Source organism: Lepisosteus oculatus, chromosome 15, assembly GCF_040954835.1.
Source record: "Lepisosteus oculatus isolate fLepOcu1 chromosome 15, fLepOcu1.hap2, whole genome shotgun sequence".
In the NCBI taxonomy this organism is placed as follows: Eukaryota; Metazoa; Chordata; class Actinopteri; order Semionotiformes; family Lepisosteidae; genus Lepisosteus; species Lepisosteus oculatus.
In genome coordinates this window covers 14533512-14557740 of record NC_090710.1, presented here as the reverse complement: position 1 = coordinate 14557740, position 24229 = coordinate 14533512, and the positions used below count along the sequence as shown (strand labels likewise).

General features: G+C 37.0%; 1 protein-coding gene across 5 annotated transcripts in view; it reads right to left on the bottom strand.

Annotated features, from left to right (window-relative positions):
• Positions 1–24229, bottom strand: part of LOC102697182 (protein diaphanous homolog 3) — a 461123-nt gene that overhangs the window by 52497 nt on the left and 384397 nt on the right. For 4 of the 5 annotated variants that reach the window (XM_069178992.1, XM_069178996.1, XM_069178994.1 and 1 more), the window contains 2 exons: positions 12521–12616; positions 11500–11559 (listed from right to left, as the gene is read on the bottom strand). In XM_069178992.1, the coding sequence (XP_069035093.1) occupies positions 11500–11559; positions 12521–12616 (156 nt within the window). The remainder of the gene's footprint in view (positions 1–11499; positions 11560–12520; positions 12617–24229) is intronic. The other variant, XM_069178995.1, reaches the window with a different exon arrangement.

Here is a 24229-nt window from a genome sequence, read left to right as displayed (position 1 = left end):
ATACTTTGAAAGAAATCCAACATCTAAACTGAATAAAAGCAAACACATGGGCATTTCAATCCAATAGTAGCCTTCAATATATTCTAATGGCCTATAAATGTAATATGATTATTATGTAAAAATAACATTTCCTATATATCAACTCAAAAACAACTTATAAGATCTTGACACAGACTTTAATTTATAGTTACTCTTTTCTTACTGCATTTTTCAAACAATTGTGTGGGTATAACATTGTACTGTATATTAATATAATGAAAATGAAGCTACGGTATAAAAATAAACAAGCAATGCAAATGGCACATAAGATAAATTAAAATAATTAAAACAGCATACTGTACATGTTGCATGGATACAGAGAAGTGATGTAAACACCCTGTAGGTATGCATAACTTGTTTACAGCAAGTAAATCCAATTAGCAAGGTACATTACCAGCTGGAGAATTAAAAACATGAATGCACCTCAATATAGAAGCTACTGAAGAATGCCATTGAGAACTGAGAGCTTACAGGTGTTGTCTAAACTAGTTAGTTAAAATGGTCCTTAAGATGGTCAGGGACTGGGGAGAACTGTTTTCTGTGGGGAGATCACTACACCCTGAAGGGCAAAGGGGTACAAAAAGTTTTGGAAAAGAGCAGGAGGGGTTATGGGGAGAGATAAGAGACTGAAAATAAGCAGGGGTAGAGTGACTGAGACAGCAGTAGGCCAGGACAAGCGTTTGGAATCAGATTTTTGTAACAACAGGGAGTCAATTAGAGTAATGGAGAAGCATGAGGAAAGACAAGGAGAACAGCAGAATTTTAAATGAGTTAAAGTGGACAGATGGCAATGGCAGGAAGGCTGGCCAAGGAGATTCAAAAGAAACCCCTTATTTTATATGAATGGGGGCGTTGTTGGTAATTTCCAGTTTTCGTGCAAAAATTCTGTTTAGAACATTTAAGTCTCAAAAAATATTTTGACATCTGACAACAAATTAAAAAAAGTATATCTTCACTTAAACATTTCTTATTTAAGAAATAATGCATTGACATACAGATGGCGTGTAGTGCCACTTTCCATCCTCTAGTTCAGGAAGTGCAAACCATACTAAGAATAATAAAGCTTTCTGATAATGGATGGATGTACAAAACAGCTTATTGCAAAATGTGTTAAATTAAAAGTAATTACTTAAAATATAGTGAACATTTCAGAAAAGGCGCTAGATTAAAGGTGAGCATTTGATGGGATACATTTACAGACTTAAGCAATCTTAGACAAATTACCAAGTTTGAGTGTAGTCACATAATCTTACATGAGTTCAGTTCTGTTAAGACCCAGCAGTACAGCGCTACCATTATGCAACTGCTTACAATGGTGGCATTCCCTTGCAAACCTCAGTGAAACTTTCAAGGTTTCTTCCACGTCATTGCCAAATGAGACAAAGACTGTTTAATATCCAGAAGGTTGTCATCCACGTCAATGCACAAACTGCAGTCTTACAGTCCAGTGAGTCATGACGTTACCATCTGAGGGGCACCTGCCGTCTGCAGTCTGGTTTATGGATCTTTCATGATGCCCACTGTATTAGCATAGAGAATTGCTGCTGTATGGAAGCGAACCCTCAGGTGGTCCTACTCAACTTTCCACACAACACATCCCCTTTGTCTTTCAGGCAGGGCACAGTTTTAGTGTCAGAGAAACCTACAAACTTCATTTGGGTTAGATTTGGGACAGCAATTTTATATCCTATAATAAAATGTGCTTTCTGATTCCCATACCATAGGGAACAATATGTTTAAAGGTACAGCATACTGTATGTATACAGTATATACTGTACACACAGCTATAAATACAAGAAGCCCGCAGTCTAATATGACTTTTTTGAATCAGAGATTTATTTCAGCCTTACTTGATCTAATTTCTATATTTTTATACTGTATGTTGAAAACAAGATGTACATAGTTAATAGGGAGAGATAGTTCATACATACACAAATAGCATTGCATCAACAAATCTTGTCTAGTTACCATTGAGTGCTGTAAGCAAATTTCATTAGTCTCTCCCCACAAGTATTTTTATCACAAAGACTTATTTATTATGGTTTTGTTCAGGAAATCAAAATACGTTTCACGCAACTTACAGTATGTTCAATAGATCTCCTCCTACCTCAAATAAAGATTACATTTGGGAACACGATTTAGCAGTACAGTGCTACTGCAACCTTGTTCATAATGAAACCAAATGGCATCTAACTGTGATTTTCAAATGAGATTGAGATTTTATTGTTTTAGTTCCCCCTAAAACTCATTATTGTAATTACAGCATTAAATGCTGGTTGTGATGCTGCAGTTTGAGGCCTCTTCTTGTATAAGCCTTTAAATACAATATGAAACAACAGCAGATCTCTGTGACCTAAAATATACATTTGAGATGTGACAAAATAACAGGCATTAAAATGAAATACACTGTCATGCTCTGCGTTGGGATGAATTGATTGTTTGATTCTTGACAAAAAACATGCCTTAAAGTAATTTTGCATGACAGTGTTTCTTCATTATTTAATTAAAAAACATTATTGAAGGACAATAAAGCATCTTATACTGAAGAAAGGTAAACCCCACGCTTTTCAAGGGTCTGTGGATTCTAGATTAATCTGAATTTATGTTCTGACAAATTCTGCAATAATTTCCTTTAGTTACTCTTTTTTTATTTCTCACAAACATTACCTAGTTAGAGATGAGCTTTCATTAATTGCTGTCTGTTAATTTATTAGCTCTTAAGAATTCACAGCGTGAGTAATTTTTCTAAGATGATGCACAGCTAGGCTTGCTAATATAAAACCTCAGTAGGCTGAAGCTTGGCTGATTCAATCTAATGAACCTCTTAGCCTCAGGCCACTCCAGAATCCACTATCCAAAGGGCTGGAACAACTAAAGCCCTTGGTGCCTGAACTCTGGCTTCCTTGACGCGTCAATGTTGTTGCTCAGGATAACAGAAACAGTTGTAAAGATTTGACTAAAACTAGTCTCAGAGGAACTGGTGTCAAATTAATCTTCATGTCATCAGCCTTTTCTTCCCTACAGGTTTTAAACATCCTTTCTTTTTAAGCCCCTGATCAACAGTTGTCAGCATGTCAGCCAAGCTGTGCCTCTTTGCACAGTAGCACTGCAAGCGCTGATGGCTGCTCAAACAATTTTTAAACAGAGCAGCCGGTAGCCATCATCAGAAGTGTTTTGGGGGGCAAATCCTGCCGTTTGCCCTAAGACTCAGAGCTGTGGCACAGTGGTATCTTAAGAAATAGACAGAAGGGACAACAAATGGCTACAATTAGCATTTGTACAACCCCCAACCTCCTTTACCTTCTGCATAAGAAATTGTCACCATGGAAACAGAAGCATTACAGGACACCGACTCACTCTATAAATTACTACTTAGATTAACCGCACATTTCTAAAATCCTTCATTATTATAAGGCTTTATGGGATCAAAAAAAGAAAAGAAATGGGATTTAAGGTTTAAGCTTTGAAAAAAGACCACTGACATAAGCATGATTTTATGGGTCACATTGCACCATTTTTCTATAGACACTGAATTCTCACTAATTCTATCAGCTAGACAAACCTATACATCAATTCAATGCTAACTGGTAATCTTACCACAATCACCTTTCCTACCAGTTGTGACACAATTTTGAGTTTATTTTCTTTATTGAAAAAAATCTTGTTTCTCCGCCTCCTCCTTTTATTTGTCTTCAATAAATTGCTAAAGGAATCTGGCATTGATATAAATCTGGCACCTTCTAATAAAATTCCATCTTAAGGTATGGCACGCCTTGTAAAGCATCGCTAAAAGGGAAGACAGACAATTTCCTTATATCCCCCTTAATACATAACGGCAACATAGGCAAAATTAGTCTGCAGTATGTGGGAGGGTAGCACTGGTATGCAAAGTCAAGATAACGCAAGTGTATAATTAAATTAACACAAAGCACACAGAGTTGTTAATTTCTGGAAAATTCACATTAACTTGAATTACTTTTGCCAGAATTAAACTGATGCAAGTACATCTGGATTATGATATGATGATAGTTCCTTTTTGTGGATCTGTGCAGTTCACACTGAAAAGCAGAGAGACATGCTGCTTTTTGCTCCTGGACTGGGCATTCAATAAACGGACCTCCACAGTGAGTCTGCAGGTACCCTGTTGATAACTTCAAGTGCCTTCATTATAATGTTCATGACTTAGTGCCAATTCAATAAAATCATCATGTGGATTTTAGTGATCAAACTTCGCATATGAAAAGAATCCTTTTCACAGATAAAATATCTTCCTGCAGAAGCATAAAGCTATTAAATCAAAACACACAGAATCATATAAAAGCCCAACCAATTTTAGATTATTTGCTCACCTGCTAGTTCCCTTAAGCACATGTGTGGAGTCTGATTACACTTCTGTGTTGGAATTCCAAGGTCACAATTCAGTTTCAAACCGTTTTTTAAAATTAAACTAGACTTCAAACTTCAATCACTGAAGAATTTAAAAGCAACAGACAGTATATTTGAAAGTTTGACGTCTAAGTTAAGAAGAAAAAGATGAATTTCACAAACAAGGATATAATTGCTAAAAGCACTGAAAGATCTCTATTTAACGTGCTTTGAAAAGCAAAAAAAAAACATCATGCATAAACAGCTAACAAGGAAGAACACTATTAGTGCATACTTTAAGAAACAGGGCTAATTTTAAAATTTTCATCCACTGGTCTATTAAAGTGTAACACAAATTAACAAAAGTTGCAAATCTTACTTTAAAATATCTGTTCTAGCCCAGGGGTCGGTAAACTACGGCCTACGGGCCAAATCCGGATCACTGAACTTTTCTGAGTGGCCCGCAGCTCAATATTGTTTGAATCTCGAGGGTTATCTTTTGCATCAGATGTTGAAAATCTTCCGCCAGTGGCTTCTACTTGTTAGCTCTGCTGCTCTCTCTCAACACTAACGGACAATTGCAGAACAACTCCTATTGCACGATGCATTTTACTTTTAGCCTATCACAGCCAGCAGCCATATCACCCTGCAACTCACAACTGAAAACCCACTGAAGCAGGTGTGAGCCTGGTCAGTACCTGGATGGGAGACCAGGGAAAAACTAATGTTGCTGCTGGAAGAGGTGTTAGTGGGGCCAGCAGAGGGCGCTCACCCTACGGTCCATGTGGGTCCTAATACCCCAGTATAGTGATGGGGACACTATACTGTAAACAGGCGCCGTCCTTCGGATGAGATGTAAAACTGAGGTCCTGACTCTCTGTGGTCATTAAAAATCCTAGGGTGTTTCTCGAAAAGAGCAGGGAGTATAACCCCGGCACCCTGGCCAAATTTCCCATTGGCCCTTACCCTAATAATCCCCAACTATGAATTGGCTTAATTACTCTGCTCTCTTCCCCACTGATAGCTGATGTGTGGTGAGCGTTCTATGGCTATGACTATGGCTGCCATTGCATCATCCAGGTGGATGCTGCACATTGGTGGTGGTGGAGGGGAGTCCCCATTACCTGTAAAGCGCTTTGAGTGAAGTGGCCAGAAAAGCGCTATATAAGTGTAAGCAATTATTATTATTATTATTCTCATCATTATTATTATTATTATCATCAGACGTCAGCTTTAGCCTAGGTTACACACGCCTGTGCTACAACAGATTCTTACTGTAAATTCATTTGGGTTTTTGTTGCCTACTGTGATTGGCTCAGTCACGCAAATTACGTCTAGTGTATACTATCTAGTTTGAAAGCAGGTAATGATTTCAAATGGTTCTAAAAGCTATAACTGACAAGAGGCTAACTGTTAGTTATTCCTGCCATGTCAAAAAAAAAAGATTGATGCAGATGGTCGAAAATTCAACAACAAATGGTCAGAAGACCATTTTCGCTCTGAAAAAAAAGGTAATGTGTCTTATATGTCAGGAAACAATTGCCGCGATTAAAGAATACAACATAAAAGGGCATTACGAGACAAAACATCAGGCTAGGTTTTCGGAAAGGAAATGGACGAAGGAAAAATCAGAACAGTTGAAAAAGTCGCTTCAGGGGCAGCAAAAACTTTTCAAGAGAAAATTCGAAGAAAATGTTGCGGCTACCCGAGCTAGTTATCGAGTATCACAGCAGTGTATGCAAGAGATCGCAGAGGAGATTTGCCTGGAGAAACACAACCTATTCCAGTCGGTGAGTTTATCGGCTACATAAAGGATTTCAATCAGATGGCCCTTCAAGGTTAGTAAAAAAATTTTAATGGTCCTTGCTCTAAAAAGGTTGCCGACCCCTGTTCTAGCATCTCAAAATGACAATTCCTAACTTATACTAAATAAGCAATGTTAGTATACTTTTTACACAATACAGTAACTAATTCTTCCAAAGTATCGAAGATAATGTCTTCTGGTTAGAAAAAAAAATGTTTTTTTTGACATTGCATAAATTGGTTTCATACAGTTTCAAATATTTTAACAAAAACTAACAAAATGTCCTCAGACCTGGACACTTGTAGTGCTCTGCATTTTATTTTAGGATTTAATGATAAGACAAGTATTATAATCTTTACACCATATTATTAGTTGAAAAAAGTTATGAGGAAATTATGGTTAGAGGTCAAATAACAATAGTTGCAGTGGTTTTTATAACCCTAGAGGTTGAACTTATAAGTTCATTAACCACAGTCACTATGCAACATTCAGCTAAGTTTAAAGTAGTTATTAAAATTCAGGAGTTCTCTCTGCCCCTGCTTAATTAAAAGATCACCTTTGTTATTAACCCCTGTACTAGCTATACTGTATATTTAACTGACTGTTATTCAGTGTCAGCAGCTCAGGAATTGTATATCTGTCAGCTACTGGTGTCCCTGTGGTTTATTTAAATTGGCAACAACTACATGAAAAATATCATCTTTATTACAATTTACTTACAATTTTTTTCTGTTCTTATGTCCCAGGTTATAACTGCTGAGCTGAAGAGCACTTCAGCTGAGTTGAAAACGTTACTGCTCCATTTTCTATTAGTAAAATTCTATATTTGATGTAATCTAATATTTAAGTAGGATTATTATATACTTCTTAAAATGGGAAAAAATAACCATTCTTATAAAAAGCATAAAAACAATGTGTAGAATACCTATGAAATGCAAACATGTCAACAGTGTTGACAGAATAACTCTTAAAATAAAGTTCTATTTCATTTTAAATGAATACTAGTGTAATGACCACAGTAACTTTAAATGACCACATAAACAGTATGTTTCTGTCACAACTGGCCAAAAATATGTTATAGGGTTATGCTGAGTGTGATTATTCTGTAATTCACACAGCAAATAACTTTTACGTGACACACTTCCTAATGGATCTGCAGTTCTTATATTACTTCTAATGCCATTTTTCAAGAAATGCAGTGATATCTTCCAAACAGAGAAAAACACTGGTTTTATAGTGTCGCGTGCGATTTTTCCACCAAATACTGTAAATGATCTCTGGTATTGCCTTAACTGATCAGTAGATCTTACAGTAGATCATCTTTAGAAATAACACAAATTTAAATCCACTTGGACATACAGCTAAAAAAAGATCAATGTGTATAGTATTAATGCTTTTATAATCTTACGGAAAAAAAACCCCTGTGGATCAAAAGAAACAATCACAAAAACAATTTATCTTTATTTTATAGATGGACTAATTCCTACATTCAAGAAATCCCCCCTTTTACACTCTTGTCATATCAAAAATATAATTACAGCACTTGAGGAAATCTTCTGAAAATAAAGTACCACCTTCACTGCGAAAAAGGAAAGACTTGAGCATGTAAAGCATCCCTCAAAAGCCTAATTGACTTCGTGGGAAGTCTTATCAGAAAGAAAATAATTTCTACATCTGCCTTTGTCTTGCTCTCTCTTTCTCTCTCTCACCCTCTGGCTCTCCCATCATTAAAATGATTTTGTCATGTAATACTTTCATAACTAGCTCTGATATAAAGTAGTTCTGAAAACTGTTGGATAGGCTCACATAAAAGTAAAATAAAATGTATTCAGTGTAGAAACCTCATTTCATAAAGGCTGCATTCCTCCCCACTGTGGGAAGTAAGAACACTGATAGCAATCCCTGTTAACAGAAACTGGTCTGGTGGCACACTGCACTTAAGCACTCTATTTCAGTGCATCAACACTCTCTTCTCAAGAAATGAGTTAGACAAGGGGTGAGCTCATGATGACTGCCTGAGCTGCACAGGCTTGGAGTTCATATTACTAGACAATGGAGATGGTGGTTACCCCCTGAGGGTCAGGGAAACCAGGGGATTGGTAAATCAAGAGCCAACGCTGTCACACTCAGTGGCTGAAAGCAATGTTGCTACCACAGAGATTTATACACGTTTCAGCTATACAGTTATTTTTGGACTACTACTACATCAATTAACAACAAATAACCTAAAAATAAGCATCTTTAATCATGCTATTTTCTTTTTTCACTCTATCACCTGTTCACCTGTATCATATTTCAAAATAGTCCCTTTCAGTTTCATCTTAACAAAATTAATTGCTATGTAACAGCACCATTGGTCACATATTTCCATTACTTAGTGCTTCTTACAGTTCTAATTTGTAACATTCACACATACATTAAAATGTAGTTTCTTATTAATTGAATTAATACATTCTTTTCAGTTTAATGAATACGAAATGTTTGCTCATATGACTCACTGACATGAAAGAAAGCTGGGCATGTTCACTTGTTTACGGCTTGTAATTTAAACAGAAAATGGCTTAGTATAATTTTAATTTTGTAGTCTGGTTAGTTGTGCTTGAAACAACCAGTGTGACCCAAAAGGTAAAACAAGATTATAATTCTATAAAATTACGACAGAATATTTAGGACTATGGAGATTTTAAAATTATTTAGCTAGCAGCTGTTAATTTGAGTGATTTTATAACACGCAGCACTAAAAAATGATAAATTATATTAATAAATAAAAAGTAAACATAGAGAACACTAAAATCTGCCCCTTCTAATGCTACCATCTACATATCTTACCATAAGCAACTTAGAAAAATAACTGTCATGTCGCCCAATGATTTTATGAGAGGTTCAGTGTGTAATGTGACCCTTACCAGCCTAGTAATAATAATAATCATTATAATAATTGCTTATACTTATATAGCGCTTTTTCTGGACACTCCACTCAAATCACTTTACAGGTAATGGGGACTCCCCTCCACCACCACCAATGTGCAGCATCCACCATAGTGCGCCAGAACACTCAACACACATCAGCTATCAGTGGGGAGGAGAGCAGAGAGTAATGAAGCCAATTCACAGAGGGGGATTGTTAGGAGGCCATGATTGATAAAGGCCGATGGGAAATTTGGCCACGACGCCGGGGTACACCCCTACTCTTTTCGAGAAACGCCCTGGGATTTTTAATGACCACAGAGAGTCAGGACCTCAGTTTTACGTCTCATCCGAAGGACGGCGCCTGTTTAAAGTATAGTGTCCCCATCACTATACTGGGGCATTAGGACCCACACAGACCTTAGTTTTTCCTTAGTGGGTTGCTAGTTGTGAGTTGCAGGGTGATATGGCTGCTGGCTAGTAGTTGGGTGTCTGGAATAGTTAAAAGAATTACATATTTTTTGCAAGGTTGGAAGTTCAATTCCATTAAACTGCCAAAATACAAAATAAACACTCTTCAACAAACTGTGTTAGTAAGCACTTTGGTAATGCTAAAGTAACTTTGTTTTCTGCTGTGTGTAACTTTCTATTAAAGTTTATTAGAAAACATATTAATCACTGATATCTAAGTGTGATTGATGGTAGCCAGGTACATCCTGCTTGAACAAGTTGTAAATCTGGAGAGCAATCACCTAATGTAACACCATGAAAGGATATGCTTTGCACCCTAATATTTCAAAAACTGTACCTGAGTCAAAGGACTACTCATCTTCCTAACATCTTTAATATGCAAAAATGTCATGCATATTAATTACATCTAATACAGGATTCTGAATTATGTTTTTAACACAAGAGTGTAAAAAAGTAAAAGCCTCAGAGAATGATTATTAAGAGACACTGAGAGATATAATAAAACTATTACCCATGACAAGTTCAGACTCAGAGTAACTGCCTATATTACACCTTTATTGACTAATCAAAACATTTTCTGTTCTTAAATAAAATTAGTTCATGTCAACATTGGAAATTGAACTCCTATAACCTTTCCATTAAGCAAAAGTAAATGTGACAAAGCCAAAAAGGAAAACAAGAAATTGGACTGGACAGAAAAATAATATATAAAAAAAACAGATGGTCCAACTGTTATGAAGATAAATATAAGGCCTGGCATGAACTGTGAAGCAATTTGCTATATTCACATTGAGGACTCTGACTGGCAAATGGAAACATAGTGGACTTGAAGCAATGCTCAGGAAGCCAGCAGCATGATTAGTCAATAAGCTGTAGCCAAAGGAGGCAGAAGCAGGAGTCAGCCTGGAAGTGCCCCCTCAGAGTAGTTTACTTTGCCTTGTGAGACTTGAACAGAAATCCCTTAATGTACTGTGCCCTTCATTTATTTTTGCTGCTGGACATCTGAGAGCAGTTAACTATGAGACAGTTTTGTGGTTGTTTTCCCAGTGATGGATCACATAAGACCCACAGGATTTTTCCCTGTATCCCCCACACCCTATAAAAACAGAAATAAAATAATACTAAGACAGAATCAATGTCTTTCATCCCAGACTCTGCACTGAGTAATGTGCGAAAGAAGAAATGATTATTTTTTTATCTTTTACCAAAACAAATGTTTCATATCGAAGGAAAAAATGATGGTAACCCTACAATTTGTCTTTTAAAGTGTATAACATGATCTAATAACTAAGGTAATAAAAACAAATTAAACTTCATCAGGGCTTTTAAAGGTTACTCTTGGATTACTTATCTGTAACCCCAAACCATTTAATATTTGTCACAATCAGAAAAATATCAGAAAACACTCTTCATGCCGTCAGTTCCTTAATTCTCTTTTTTTAAACTTTGGTATAGGTGTAATATAACTGTTTCTGTAGCAGTTTAGTTTTATACTTTCTAAGTATAGTACAAGGCATTAAGTTTTGCTGAGTTACAGAAGTTACAGTTCTATAACTTCCCAGAGGAAGTTATAAGAGACAGAAATGTCAATTTGCTTGATAAACCGCTGTTAATCATCTGCAGTATGTAATTCATAGTCTGTACCACATGTATGGCACTTGAAAACTAAATTATTTCTCAGATGATGACAATACAGACAGGAACTTTTTTCAGTCTTAAATTATGTGAACGTATGCAGTACATTCAGAAAATGTTCAAAATAAACAAATGAAAGCAAACGTCTTATTATTAATTGTTAGAACAAGAAGCAGCTTCAGAAAAACAAAGCGCATGCTGACGAAGATTCAGCTGGAAAAGTAGCACAGGTAAAACTGCAATGCATGATGAAAAAAAGTTTGCATAGATTTTTTTACCATGGTTACAAGACTTCAAAACAGGCTTCTGTGAACCTGGGCTGAGACTTTGGCGGACATCTGCAAAAGTTATGGAATAAAACTCTTAATATAAACAATGTCAAAACACAGAAAGGGTTTTAACCTTATCGATAACCAGGCAGTCTATCAAAAAGAGCAAGCAAGCCCCAATGTAAAGAGGAGTCTAGGTAGTGATAACTAGGCAGAGATAATGTAGAGTTTTCAATATGTGGTTATTTGACACTAACGTTCCTTGTAAGGAAATTTAATATGAACTTAATATGACAACAACAAAGAAATACAACTTTCAGATAAAGAAGGGTGCAATCTGTTGACAGTAGTAGTATTCTCTAGCTAAAACTTCTAATCCTATGTGCTGTCATGTGCAATTCCATTCTCGAGAGTCATAGTACTCACCACAAATTTAAAATTCTATAATGGTATAAGTAGACATTTCTAGACCTTTGGAACTCTGGAACTTTGTTATGGGCTGCCAGACAACCAATGACATTGCAGCATGTCAATATAAAACTGTATTAGATACCATTTAATTTTTACACAAAAGTTATTTATAATGCATAATTTGTATTATATAGCCATTTATTCTTTTGATTCCATAATTAATTTTCAATACTTTAAGTGGGAATTTGTGGGAGGAATAAAAGGCTTTAATTCTTTAGGGACATCATGACTTTCAGCTTCCCATATAATTACATTAATACAAAACCCACAGAGATAAGCTGCATATGCTTCTGTGGAGCAGTCTTGTCATTATAATCAGGCAATGCTGACTTCAGTACATTGATTCACAAACTGGTACTGACATCAGCCAACTGGAATAAGCGTCTTTCTGACATTTGTCATAGTAAAGAAAAGATTAAGCATGCCCCCTGGCACAGCCAGCTTTTCTCCCCTAAAGCACTTCAGTCATTACGTAACATGCATTATTTTGACATAAAAAGGTACGAATTCTGTTTCCTGGCTCCCAAAGAGTGTAATATCAAATAAGTAGGATATTCACCTTTTGGCCTGGGCACTCGCTTCCTCCGGTCTCTGAATGCAGCACCTGACTGCAGGGCCTCAAGCAAACTATCCATCACTCCCGTCTCATCACTCTCTGTGGAAGAAAAAAAAAGATTGGGGGAATTCTATCAGCCCTGAGGGTTGCCATAGCAATGTCAAAGAATACAGGCATAAAAGAAGGCCACTATGTCATGACAAAAACCAGCAATTTTAAAACTAGACAAGCTTTTAACTTGCTCATAAATCAGCTTTACCTTTTACTGAAATAAGTCCTACTTTGTGGTTTCGCTGCTGTACGATAAAATGGACGAATGTTCAACTGATTTACTTCAGGGCATTGGGTTTTATAGTAAAAATGAACAACATCTCTGTGCAAAATATGCTAACAATTAAAACAGAATTCATGTATTGGAATGCTTAAAAGGTTTGTCAAGTTATTTTAAATAAGCTCTCCTGTTTGAGTGGTCATTTCAGCTATTTTTAACACTGAACTGAAAACAGAGCTTCAAAAAACTAACTGCATCACTATTGCGGACAGAGACTTTTCTAGTATGACTTGAAACTGACTCTATGTAACCCGAATGCAAATCAAGTGTTTATTGCTACAGACAAGGGCCCATTCATTGGCATGAAAGAGACAACAGTGTTAACCTTTGCATTGATTGAAGGAGGCATGCTGTTCTCTTACACGAAAGTGATGAAACTACACCTAGACATTTAAAGACACACTGCACATAATATTCACAGTCTCAGAAAATACATTCAAATATTGGTAAATATTTAGCATGAGAAAAACAGCATTCTCTCGTTGATATCTGATATAAAAATAATACTAATACTACATTTGGTAGTTATGCGTATATAATATCTAAAAGATGCCACATTAATAATCTTTGAATTGGCAATATGTTTTTAATATAGTGCTAAATATCTCTACTTTTATTGTTGTAGTAAAATAACATTATAATACAATACAGATATGATCAAATAAGGAGAATGTGGTAAAGATATTGTCTTGACATTATTTCACAAAACTTGATCTTGAATTTCTAAGAAGTACCACATTGCAACAGGTCTGTTTAAAATACCTAGGGTTGAGTAAAAACATGAATATTGGCAAAAAAATAAAGTGTACAACAATGTTTTCGTTTTCTCAAGTGTTTCATTTTAAATAATAAAATTTAGGACATATACATGCACAAAGTCAGAATTACACCTGTAAATCTTGGCTGTGCAATCAGCTACTTGTTCTTTCACACAGAGAATGAGGGCAGAGGACAAGTGGCTTCAGGGAAGGAGACAAAACACAGTGATCATGTATTCATAATTACCCATCACAAGATATTCTGTGGTGAAAATCAAGAAAAGTTAATGTCTCTCATATGGAGTGCAGACCACAATTTATAGCTACAGTACAGAAATAATAGTAGTTATGCCAACAATAGTAGTAGAGACAGACATAGGAAAAGAAGTAATCTGAGAAAGTAGTTTCATTTTGTATATACAGTAAGTCAATAGTTTTCCATCTACTGTACTTTCCATAAGTTATGTTTTAGAAAAAAAAGCTCCATAATTTTGACAACTGGCCTATACATTATGCAGCCTATGGATATTTGTTCATTTTCAATATAAAGATAAGCCTCTAATCTAAAAATATGATTTATCCAGACACAGAAGATATTTAATGAATTTATAATTTAGGTCAAAGAGTAGAATTAAAGAAATAGTAATATATATATCTTTTATCCTGACATTCTTTTTTTCCCTGACAGAATAAAATAGTCTCATTTAAGAATATAAACCTTGACACTAATTGTAAGCATATACCTGGAAAGAATTCTAGGGCAACATAGTAGTCTGTAAAGTGAAGAAGTGCAAAGTGACTGCAATATATCGACTGCCTGAACTTTGCTTGTCTAATAACTTTATCTGTTTCAGGTTTCGGCGCCACAAATGGAACATATGTAAAACCTAATTATAAAAATTAATACTTATGACTATATGATTATACTGCAGTTCCATGATGGTGTGTGTGGTAGGTCTTTGAACCTGGGTTCAATTCTGGGCTGGAGCACCTTATACAGTATGTGGAGTTTATATGGGTAGTTTCTTAGGGCTGCGGTGTCCTCCCACTTCCCCAAAATTAATACACTAGGTTTCATTGGCCAGTATAAATCAATTCTATGTCTGTAATCTATCAATGAATTAGCATACAATCCTCATTTACTCTGGGTCTCGCCTTCTTCCATGTGTACCAAATTACAGCAGCTAGTCTTATAGTCAGAGTGACCATTTCACTTACAGGCCAGTGTCTATTCCTGATGTTATCTCTGCCTTTCAGCTTTTCCTATGATGTCAGGAAAAACGGCAGGTGTCTATTTAAAATTCACCTAAGTCAGATCAGGAGTAACGACCCCAGGCCACAGTCAGATTTGTACAAAAGCAACAAAATAATATTTTTGCTGCAGAGACTAAAATCCAAAGAAACCACATAAAGCATGGCAGAAAATCTTTGAAATCAATGTAATTCAACTACTGCTGTTGTAAAAAAAAGCACAATTGATTATGTATAGAGACCTATCTGCAAACTTTTTTGTAAATTAAAAAAAGAAACAAAAGATCAGCTAATTCAGCCACCTGTTTATACTGATTTTCAACAGCTTTCCTGAACAGACTACCACACAATTAAAGATGCATTAATAACTAGGGACTCAGAATTCTAGTGTGTACATGTTAATGAGCTCCAGTGTTAATGGACTGCAGTGTTGAGTGAGCTGTTGTCAAGGAAAATGAAAAGCTGTCCATTCACTAGACCTAGAAATGGAAACTAAAGGTCACTATATTACAATATTTATAGCATAGCCTAGCTCTGTGTTGCCCCTTCATGTCGCTGTACTTAAAAGATTATGAGGACATTGAGCATGCGATCAGTCATTGCTTCAGAGTTTTCTAAACCTAACATTTCCAGTACTAGGATTTCAAAAAGAAGAAACATATCACAAAAAAGAATTAAAGAAAACCTGTGAGTGGTAAGAACATTGCTTAACTTTATAAACAGCATCAAAGCACTAAAGAGAGCTATAAATATGTGCAACTTATAATGTGTAATGTGCATGTGATTCCCTTATTGTGCTGGGTACAATGCTGCAAAGCCGATTTGGAATTGCTTACACATCTGCAGCAGGAATTTGAAAAAAGTGGATGGTATAACTGTTGACAGGGTATTTTAAGATATTATTACTATTTGCTTTATGCTTAGTGTATGGTATGAGACACTACTGGGGCAGAGGGTATAAGTGATATGTAATCAAGGACAGCAGGCTGCTGCTTCTCCTGCCATATAATCTGTAACTGGGCAGTGCTCAGGATGGCTGTGTAAAGACACTTCTAAATAGCTATATTATTCGGAAATCAGTTCAAGGACTGAATGTTAAATCCCAATCTAGGAAGCAAGCACACTCAAATGCAAAGTTTTTTGCAAAGCAATCTAGTTTATCTAAAATAAAAAAGACTGATTCCAAACAAAATGACCTCAATTCTCTAAAAGATGGGAATGGCACAGCACAGAGTGCTTTACAAATTGAAACCTGCCACACACAGTGGAGGAAGAAAGTCCAAATGATTGGGCTCAGAAGCTGCGTGATTAAAAATGTTTTTTTCAACAATTTGAAATATATACAAACAAGCAATATTCTATAGATTAAATGTCCTGTTATTATCATGTCAAAAACATGGAAATCTATATTGTCTATTCTTCACTGAGTTAAGAAAACCAGGTTGTACAATAAATGTTGCACCTGACTGGTACATCTTGTTTCATACCCAGTATTCAAAGCAATGCACAAAGAACATGCCAAAATGACTGAGTTCTCAATTGTATTACAATAAATTTGTCTGATGCTATCACAGTTACACAGTTCTTTACAGACTGATAAAATCAAAATAATTGATTGGAGTGCTTTCTACCAAGTACATGAGCAGCATTCCAAAGTAAGTCAGGCCCCACAGACTATGTGTATTTAAACTACTAGGCAAGAACTATATAGACCTAAAGCATGTTTTTGAGGGAATGTCATGGTTTGCTGAGAAAGTGGAAAAAAACTAAATTATCACTTCTGCCACTATAATCCCTTGATAGGTAACCTTTCATTTTATTTTATCTTTTCAGAGTCATGACTTTTGAAAAGATACAAGAAAAAAACTATTATATAATTCATTTTGTTCTGTATCACTTCCACAAATGTCAGGAGCCAATCCCCAAGGAAAGTTACAACTCAATTACTGAATATCTTATATTGCTGGTAATTTATTTCTCATACTGTACATTTGTTAAAATACAAAAATGCAATTAGTTTCCTTTATTTACTGCACACTTTTGGATTTCCTAAAGGGGCATTTCATTACTTTTCTACAAGGTATGCATTGTCATCAAACCATTGTTATTGATAGGTACTATCCAATATTGCTGTCTGCACTTCTCCTGACTCACTATCTACTGCCGTGAAACATACAGTAGGAAGGAAAACATACAGTAGCCTTTCTTCCTTCATGTCTATGGAAAATCCTGGAAATCTGTCACTTCATGAAGATACTTAAATAATATTGGGATGTTGAGGCATTAATACTTAGAATTTAAGACTTTGATCACCTACCCAGCATAATGTAATAGGCTCATAAGGCCACTACTTCTGAATTACAGATCCAGAATTTACAAAAACTGCGTCCTAAATTTCTCAGTTTAATATTATGAGCTTTTTTGCTACTACACAACACTACTCATATACACAAAGTAAATTATGAAGAATTGTAGCAGTTTCTACAAGGTACATGGGTATTGGGATATCTAGGAGTACAGTACAGCTAAACAGGTTACCACATTAATTCATCATGGATGATTGTCTACACTCTGACACCCAAAGAAACACGGACCATCCATCAGTTAGAACTCATACGTGGGAGGAGGACACCCCCTCCCCTCCAGCCTTTAATTGACAACAGGTCAGAATGAGTAAGCAATTATCAGAATGGGTAGAGGAAAGAAAAAAAAAGAACAAAAAAGGAAGCTGCATTTTGATCCCGGTTCAAATTTACAGACTGTTCATCGCAAAATGATGTGGCTTTGATGAATATGAACAAATGCAAAAAAGGTTACTACTTTCTTGGAAATTACTTCTGAAGAGAACATGTTGTCAAATTTTACACAGCACCAATAAGTGTGTAAGAAAACCAGGAGAAAGCTTATATAAGTTTTCAAAGATATATTAAAAATAATAACATGAATGTGACAGACTTCCAAGGTAGTATTGTAGAATGCTGAAAAACTGGAATATGATTAGAACTAATTGCTGTGAAATAGATTTGAAATAGTAAAGAACCAGGACTTCTAAGAAGTGACAAGAAGGAAGCACAGGGTATAATCTTCCTTTGAAGATAACACCAGTGAATGGGGCTTTGATGTTTGCAGCTTTACTGGTTCGATTTATGCCTTTCCTAATATCTGAAGTACCTGTGACTGGTGTTTTCACTAAAGAGATGTACACAGAATATTTTGCTTTTTAAATGAAGAGCGTGTGCTTACACATACAATATCTAAAAACATATAAAAACTGAAAAAATGTTAAAATGCTCTGTATTCTCTACCTCATTAATATTCTCTCAATGCAGTGGGCAGTGATTAGGAAGACTGAGGAAAAAAAAAGGTAGTGTGCATCTAATGGAAGCACACAAATCTTAATACAAATGGTATTCACTAAAAGTAAGGACTTTAATAAAGTAGAAAAGCACTCAAAACCTCTGATTAAACTTGTAATTCACTGCAAAATAAAATATAATTTCTCATTCAGGTTTGAAATTATTTGGAATAATAATAAGAATATTAACTTCAGCTATGTCCTTCAGAAGCCATTTGGTTTAAGAAGACAAGGCTTGACTATATTTTTAAATATTCAAAAAGAAACAGCACCTTTGGATCACAGTATGGTAATTTCCTTCAGACCTTGTGTGCACTCTGCTGGATCTTGAGTAAACACAAACCAGCATATTTCTTTATTCAAACAGAATGCACTCCTTCCAAATTCCAAATAAATAAAAGTACTTGAGTGTAGTGGATGTGTGGTCTGTGCTTGACATGTTTTACAGTTGGCTTTAATATTAGGTAAGGAGTTTTGATTACTTTCTTGTAAGGGCTAACTGAACTGGCAAGTAGTTGCTTTGGGTAATTGATGGTCATTGTATTCAGTGCAGTTTTACATCCGAAGAAGGCCGCACAGCCGAAATGTTGTGTTCTTTTTCTTCTCTTTTCAGCATGGAATAAGCCTATTACTTGTTCCTTTGCTTTATTTGAGAGCATACTGTGAGCAAGCATATTGTAGGTCTACAATGCACACATGCACCCCACCATTTAAATTCATCACTAACTACCAACAGTAGATTATTATAAAGCTTAGCAAATCGTCATACAGGTGGGTCGTTGGCTGAAAATAAAACAATGAATGACAACTACTCTGTTGACTCATCTTAGCAATAAAATAATGAACACAGCCATTGTGACATTGAAATTCATCTGCCCATGGGTCCACCGTTGTGTGTACCATGGACAGGCTCAACAGTTTTGTAGTTTTGTGGATATGGCAGGAATGTCAAACCATTAGAAATATCTACAGGCAACATAGTGGAGATCATGCAACGTAAAATGCCACAAGTTCAAATTGTGTTGGGATGGTGCATAATTGATATTACCTCATAATAATATATCTCATATAGTTGCTTCTCATATAAAACATCATGGCCTCAGTGCAGATGGTACAGAATCATGCAATAAGTATATGTATAGGAAAGGATGAATTGAGACACAAAAGATTGCACATAGCCCTTAAATGAATCGTCTCGATTCATCGATCATGTCTCTGAGGTACACTGCACTGCAACTTCTTCAACTAAAACAAAGCTACTTCCTGGTCAAAGACACATTCGATTACTGCCGTTTTACTGGGATATTACGACCGACTCACTACATCCATCGCAGCACAGGATGCCGTTTTTTTCGTTCGTCTGCCTGCGGAGTCTCTATCCCTGCCTTTCGGCGCACGTCTGTAAGTCCATCACGTACCGGCACCAATCTCAAAAATCTCCTCTCACTACCGCACCTGGACCGCACTCCGCTTCCCCCTGCATCACCGAGACTGGCCAGATCAGCGCTACTCAACACCCGCTCCGTTAACAGCAAGGCTCTTCTGTCTAATGTGACATTATCAAAGAAAAACAACTGGACCTTCTGTGTTTAACAGAAACATGGCACAAACAAAACGAAGGACTCCTGTTCAACCAACTAGCTCCTCCTGGATATGGTTTGTTTGACCTTCCGCGTCTTTCAGGCAGAGGCGGGGGCATCATTGTTATTTACAACCTTTTTTACAGTCTAAGTCCTATAGCTATACCTCCTCCCTCTTCTTTTGAGTGTCTTGTTTTAAATGTTTCTATCCCCCAATCTACTATTATTGCCACAGTTTACAGACCACCCACGCCCAGTGGAGTCTTAGGTGAGTTTGGTGATTTTCTCTCATTCTTATCCCTTAAATTTAAAAGGACTTTAATATACACATTGATTCAACCTCTTCCAGTCTGGCTAAAGACTTCCTTTCTCTTTTGGGATGCTTTGACCTTACTCAGTTTGTTTGTACCCCTACACATAACAAAGGACACACCTTAGATCTAATTATTGCAAATGTCTCCTTTGTCTCCCACTGCTCTCCCCTTGATCTAGGCCTCTCTGACCACTTAGCCATTCTCTTCAATCTGGAATTACCTGTTTCTAACACTCCCCCCTCACGCTCTGTAAATTTCCGCAACTGGCGATCAATTGATCACCCAAGGTTTGCAAATTCTGTTCTGTCCTCCTTATCCTGTTTCTCTTCCTCTGACCCTCTAGAGGACAAAATACAGTTACTTGACAATGCTCTTTTATCTACCCTCGACACCTTTCCTCCTTTAAAAACTCGAACCATCTCCTTCTCTTGCCCTGCCCCCTGGTACAATGACCATCTGCGATTCATGAAGGCAGCCTCTCGCAAACTTGAGCGTAGGTGGCGTCTTTCCGGCCTAAATGTACATTATCAGGCCTGGAGAGATTACTTATCTGATTATAAGGTTACTATAGAGTCTGCTAGATCCACCTACTTCCCTCACATCATTGAAAATCACCAAAACAATCCCAGACATCTTTTCTCCACCATCAACAGACTGCTCAAGCCAAACTGCCCTACCACATTACCTGCCTCATCACAACTTTGCAACACATTCTTAGATTTCTTTAGTTCTAAGATTGACAACATCCGGCATCACATTCTCTCCACTACGGGTATAATTTCCATACCTCCTCCCTCCTCATCCAACTTCTCTGGTTCCCGTCTCTCCAGCTTCTCTCTTCTTGACTCAGCATCCCTAAACAAACTAGTTACGCGCATGAAACCTACCACATCTATTTTAGATCCCATTCCCACCACTTTATTCCAGTCCTGTTTCTCTTCGCTCTGTCCCATTGTCCTCAATATAATGCATGAATCCTTGAGCACCGGCATTGTACCAACGGTCCTCAAAACTGCTGCTATTACTCCCGTGCCAAAGAAGCCTAACATGGCTCTCGACAATCTTAACAACTTTCGCCCCATCTCCAACTTACCCTTTCTTTCTAAAATTCTAGAACGTGCTGTCACACTTCAGTTACATAACCACCTCATGACAAACAACCTTTTCGAACCCCTCCAATCTGGCTTCCGTCAACTTCACAGCACAGAAACCGCCCTAGTCAAAGTCACCAACGATCTCCTAATAGCTTCTGATTCTGGTTCTCTTTCCATACTCATCCTTCTTGATCTCAGTGCTGCCTTTGATACTGTTGACCATAACATCTTACTTTCTCGTCTCGAGACTATGTTTGGAGTCTCTGACACTGCCCTCAAATGGTTTAAGTCTTACCTCACTGATCGCTGTCACTTTGTCACTCTCAATGGGTACAGGTCTGAAATTGGTCTTGTCAAGTCTGGTGTCCCCCGGGGCTCAATACTGGGCCCCTTGCTCTTCAGCATTTACATGTTTCCAATTGGTCAGCTTTTAAGATCACATGGCCTCAGCTTTCATTTTTACGCTGACGATACTCAAATATACATCCATACCAAACCCGACACTGATGTGGCTGTCTCGATTCTATCTAATTGCATCTCTGACATAAAAATTTGGATGACTCAAAACTTCCTTCATCTTAACTGTGACAAGACTGAAGTCATGCTTATTGGTACCCCCCATCAACTTCGTAAAGCCAGTCCTGTAACCCTGTCTGTAGATGGCTCTGTACTTGAGCTTCAATCAAAATTGAAAAACCTTGGGGTTATATTCGATTCTGGCTTAACATTCGACCCACATGTACAGCATACTGTCAAAACATCTTTTTTTTACCTTAGAAATATCGCAAGACTACACCCTATGCTATCATTAACTGTGGCTGAAAAGCTGATCAACATATTTGTATTTTCTCGAATCGACTACTGCAATGCTCTACTCCCTGGGGTATCTAAATCTACTCTGAACAAGCTGCAGTATGTCCAAAATTCAGCAGCCAGAATCCTGACCAGGTCTAGTGCAAGTGTTCACATTACTCCTATCCTGGAGTCCTTGCACTGGCTTCCGGTCAAATTCCGCATAGACTTTAAAATCCTCATGCTCACCTATAAGGCTTTACATGGCTTGGCACCTCAATACCTGTCTGAACTTTTATCGCCCTACTCCCCACCTCGCAACCTCCGCTCTTCAAATTCTGCCCTCCTTACTGTCCCCCAAGCCCGTCTACATTGTATGGGCGACAGGGCCTTCTCGTGCTATGCCCCCAAGCTCTGGAACTCTTTGCCCAAGGATATTAGAGAGTCACCTTCTCTAAACTCCTTCAAATCTAGACTCAAAACCTTCTTCTTCAGAAAAGCCTTTAATTAACTGGTTCCATTCTTCACCCCTCTGCTCTTCTTAATACCACCTTCCACGGTCTCCTCTATTGTTATTGTTGTATTGTTGTAATTATAATTGTTTCCTATCTTGTGAAAGCTTCTTAATTATTGTTGTAGTCTTCTTATTTATTGTTATTGTCATCCTGTAAAGTGCTTTGAGAAGCCACCTTAAAAGGCGCTATATAAAATAAAGTGTATTATTATTATATTATTATTAAATGGACTCTGCAACGTTATTTTGATATTTTGGGGTTAGAAAGAATCAGCACTGATGAGCACACCTCAAACCCCAATTCATTACTAGTTATTACAGTGACTTGTGAGCAGGAAAGGGCGCATCATGTTGCAAATTATGGGAACTCTCACTCTCGCTCGTGGTAAGACCAGGGGCTTGTGACAACATGGTGACTTACAGTACTTTTACAAAGTTCATGATTTTGTGCTTAATTCAAAATTGTGTTACTGAGATTTGATGACTGGTCTGGGAAATTGGGACTGTAGTTCCCCTTTAACTGACTCAGTTCAGTTCAGATATCAGTTCTGATCACAGAAGACTTTTCTGTCTGTCTCGACTATAAAGACAGAAGGGTGAGGATCTGCAGCTGGAAAGACTTGCGGAGCAACATACTGACATATACGTGGACTGTATACTGGAGTGATGAATTCACTGGGATGGATTTCTATGAAGGAAAAACAGGCCTGTATGTTTTATATATACAGGTACATGGATTGTACAGATACATTGTGAGACCTTCTGCAGGAGTCATAGGTCCTCAGTTCATTTTGACAGATGGGTACCCTCTCAACCTTTCATTACAGAGTAATTAAGAAATACTAGAAAAGGAAACTGTCTATAACACAGACTGATTTGTATATATTCTTAAATAATCCTATGATGTGTCATTTTTTGCTCAACAAACATCTTCTTCTGAGTCCACCATGGGAATTAATAAAATACTTTTAAGCCTGAAGACAGACACTACAAAAAACAATTCCTCCATCTGAACTGCCATCACTACAGATTCTATGCAAATGCAGAACACTGTTTGTCTTTAATAGCAAATGTAATATAAAATTTAACAGTGAATCATATTTGTTATTTATTTCTGCATTACATGACCAGTACTAACACAACTGAATTATATGTTAGTGCACTTAAGATCAGACACTGAAAAGAATATGGGCAGAAGTGTTACCTCCTTGAAACCTGATCTCATCTCTTTGACTTTATATAAAAAAAGCTAAGAAACAATAAGAGATCAATCAGATCAACCTCAGTTATTTGGTAAAACCACATTCAGATATTTAGAATTTTGTGTTTATTTTGAGGGGTGGCAAGATGGCATTGTGGTTAGTACTGGTGCCTTGCAGTTCCAGGGGCCCAGGACTCTAATTGTGGAGTGCTATTTGCGTGGAGGTTACATGTTCTCCCCATGATTTTGTGTATGACCCACAATAGACTGCCATCCTGTCCAGGGTGTATCCAGCTTTAAGCACAATGCATCCCGGATAGGCTCTGTGCCACCGTGTATCTGGATTGGATGTGATGTAATGATCACCATGTTACAAAAAAAATACATTGCTGCTTTGGACTTAGTACTACAGGTTAAAAGGAATATCCTACACTGACAGGCTGATGGAACTTAACATTTTTAATCTTGAACAGAAAAGATCATGAGGTGACCTGACACGAGTATTCAGAATCCTCAAAGGCA